This window comes from Limulus polyphemus, unplaced genomic scaffold, assembly GCF_000517525.1.
Source record: "Limulus polyphemus unplaced genomic scaffold, Limulus_polyphemus-2.1.2 Scaffold12833, whole genome shotgun sequence".
Taxonomy (NCBI): Eukaryota; Metazoa; Arthropoda; class Merostomata; order Xiphosura; family Limulidae; genus Limulus; species Limulus polyphemus.
Genome location: NW_013678443.1, coordinates 6,686 through 8,615, shown reverse-complemented (window position 1 = coordinate 8,615; position 1,930 = coordinate 6,686). Strand labels below are relative to the sequence as shown.

The window sequence follows — 1,930 nt, the reverse complement described above, 5'->3', positions numbered from 1 at the left end:
AAACACAATAAGATGGAACACAAGCTTGATATAAAGCAGGGTTGGAGACTAACTAAACACAATAAGATGGAACACAAGCTTGATATAAAGCAGGGTTGGAGACTAACTAAACACAATAAGATGGAACACAAGCTTGATATAAAGCAAGGTTGGAGACTAACCAAACACAATAAGATGGAACACAAGCTTGATATAAAGCAGGGTTGGAGACTAACCAAACACAATAAGATGGAACACAAGCTTGATATAAAGCAGGGTTGGAGACTAACTAAACACAATAAGATGGAACACAAGCTTGATATAAAGCAGGGTATGAGACTAACTAAACACATTAAGATGAAACACAAGCTTAATATAAAGCTGTGTGAGAATTAACCAAGTAATTTTCTAGAGATGGACCACTTTGTTATTCTGACTCAAATAAACTCTGTCTACATCTTCATGCTATCTCTCAGCTCCGTTTATAATCTCATCCCCCCTTTTTTTGTTTAGAAAAGTGAAACAAACGACAAATAGTATAGTGCACATATCATATAAAGCATTCAAAAAACAACATATGTTTTTTAAAAGTGTCAGGGATACGAACCTTGGATCAGTTTAAAATTACATGCTCAGCTGTGTAGTTCAGATAATATACAAATAGAAGCGACCTTATAAGAAACACATCTAGATAGATAAATTATTGAGTAAAAAAAAGTGAGTAGCATTTTTTTTGGAGGTATGATCCAGAAATACGACTATTTTCCAAGTGAATACCTGACACTTTACATATAACACTGAAGATGTCTTCTCACACGTATATCCAGTATAATATTATGAGACAGGTACCGTTGTATAGTCACGTTAAGTAGCATTCAAGCTTTTGACATTCATGGATGCATTAACACACTGATAGTACTTTCTCAGCCATCCACCAGCCCCGTCCATTATCTCTATCTAACTGGCTGGCAATATAAATCTTTAGACTGATCAATCTGTCTCCATAAGTTTAACATTATATAAATCTTTAGACTGATCAATCTGTCTCCAGAGGTTTAACATTATATAAATCTTTAGACTGATCAATCTGTCTCCAGAGGTTTAACATTATATAAATCTTTAGACTGATCAATATGTCTCCAGAGGTTTAACATTATATAAATCTTTAGACTGATCAATCTGTCTCCATAAGTTTAACATTATATAAATCTTTAGACTGATCAATCTGTCTCCATAAGTTTAACATTATATAAATCTTTAGACTGATCAATCTGTCTCCATAAGTTTAACATTATGTAAATCTTTAGACTGATCAATCTGTCTCCATAAGTTTAACATTATATAAATCTTTAGACTGATCAATCTGTCTCCAGAGGTTTAACATTATATAAATCTTTAGACTGATCAATCTGTCTCCAGAGGTTTAACATTATATAAATCTTTAGACTGATCAATCTGTCTCTATAATTTTAACATTTTCAATGGCTAAATAGATTGTATTTTTACAGCCTGTGTAGTTGATCATATTTATCATTCTATATGTTTGTACTTACCTATAAGACACGTCTATTAGAATGTAGCTTGCTGGCTGTTTTTATTTATTCTTTCATTTTCTATCTGTCGTGTCTATAAATATTTAGTTTGATGGCGTATTCATATTTATCTATTTGATTTTCTATCTATCAGTCTATCTGTCATGTCTGTGTGTATTTAGCTTGTTGGTTGTTTCCATTTATGTATTTCTTTATTCTATCCTTCTATCTGTCATGTCTATATGTATTTAGCTTGTTGGTTGTTTCTATTTATGTATTTCTTTATTATATCCTTCTGTCTCTCATGTCTATATGTATTTAGCTTGTTGGTTGTTTCCATTTATGTATTTCTTTATTATATCCTTCTGTCTCTCATGTCTATATGTATTCAGCTTGTTGGTTGTTTCTATCTATGTATT

The 1,930-nt window shown here is 31.7% G+C and overlaps 1 protein-coding gene across 1 annotated transcript; it reads left to right on the top strand.

The window, feature by feature from the left end:
• Nucleotides 1-12: 12 nt before the first annotated feature.
• On the top strand, nt 13-375 carry LOC106477101. Its single transcript, XM_013937701.1, has one exon. The coding sequence runs from the start codon at nt 13-15 to the stop codon at nt 373-375; it is 363 nt and encodes a 120-aa protein (XP_013793155.1).
• Nucleotides 376-1,930: the final 1,555 nt, after the last annotated feature.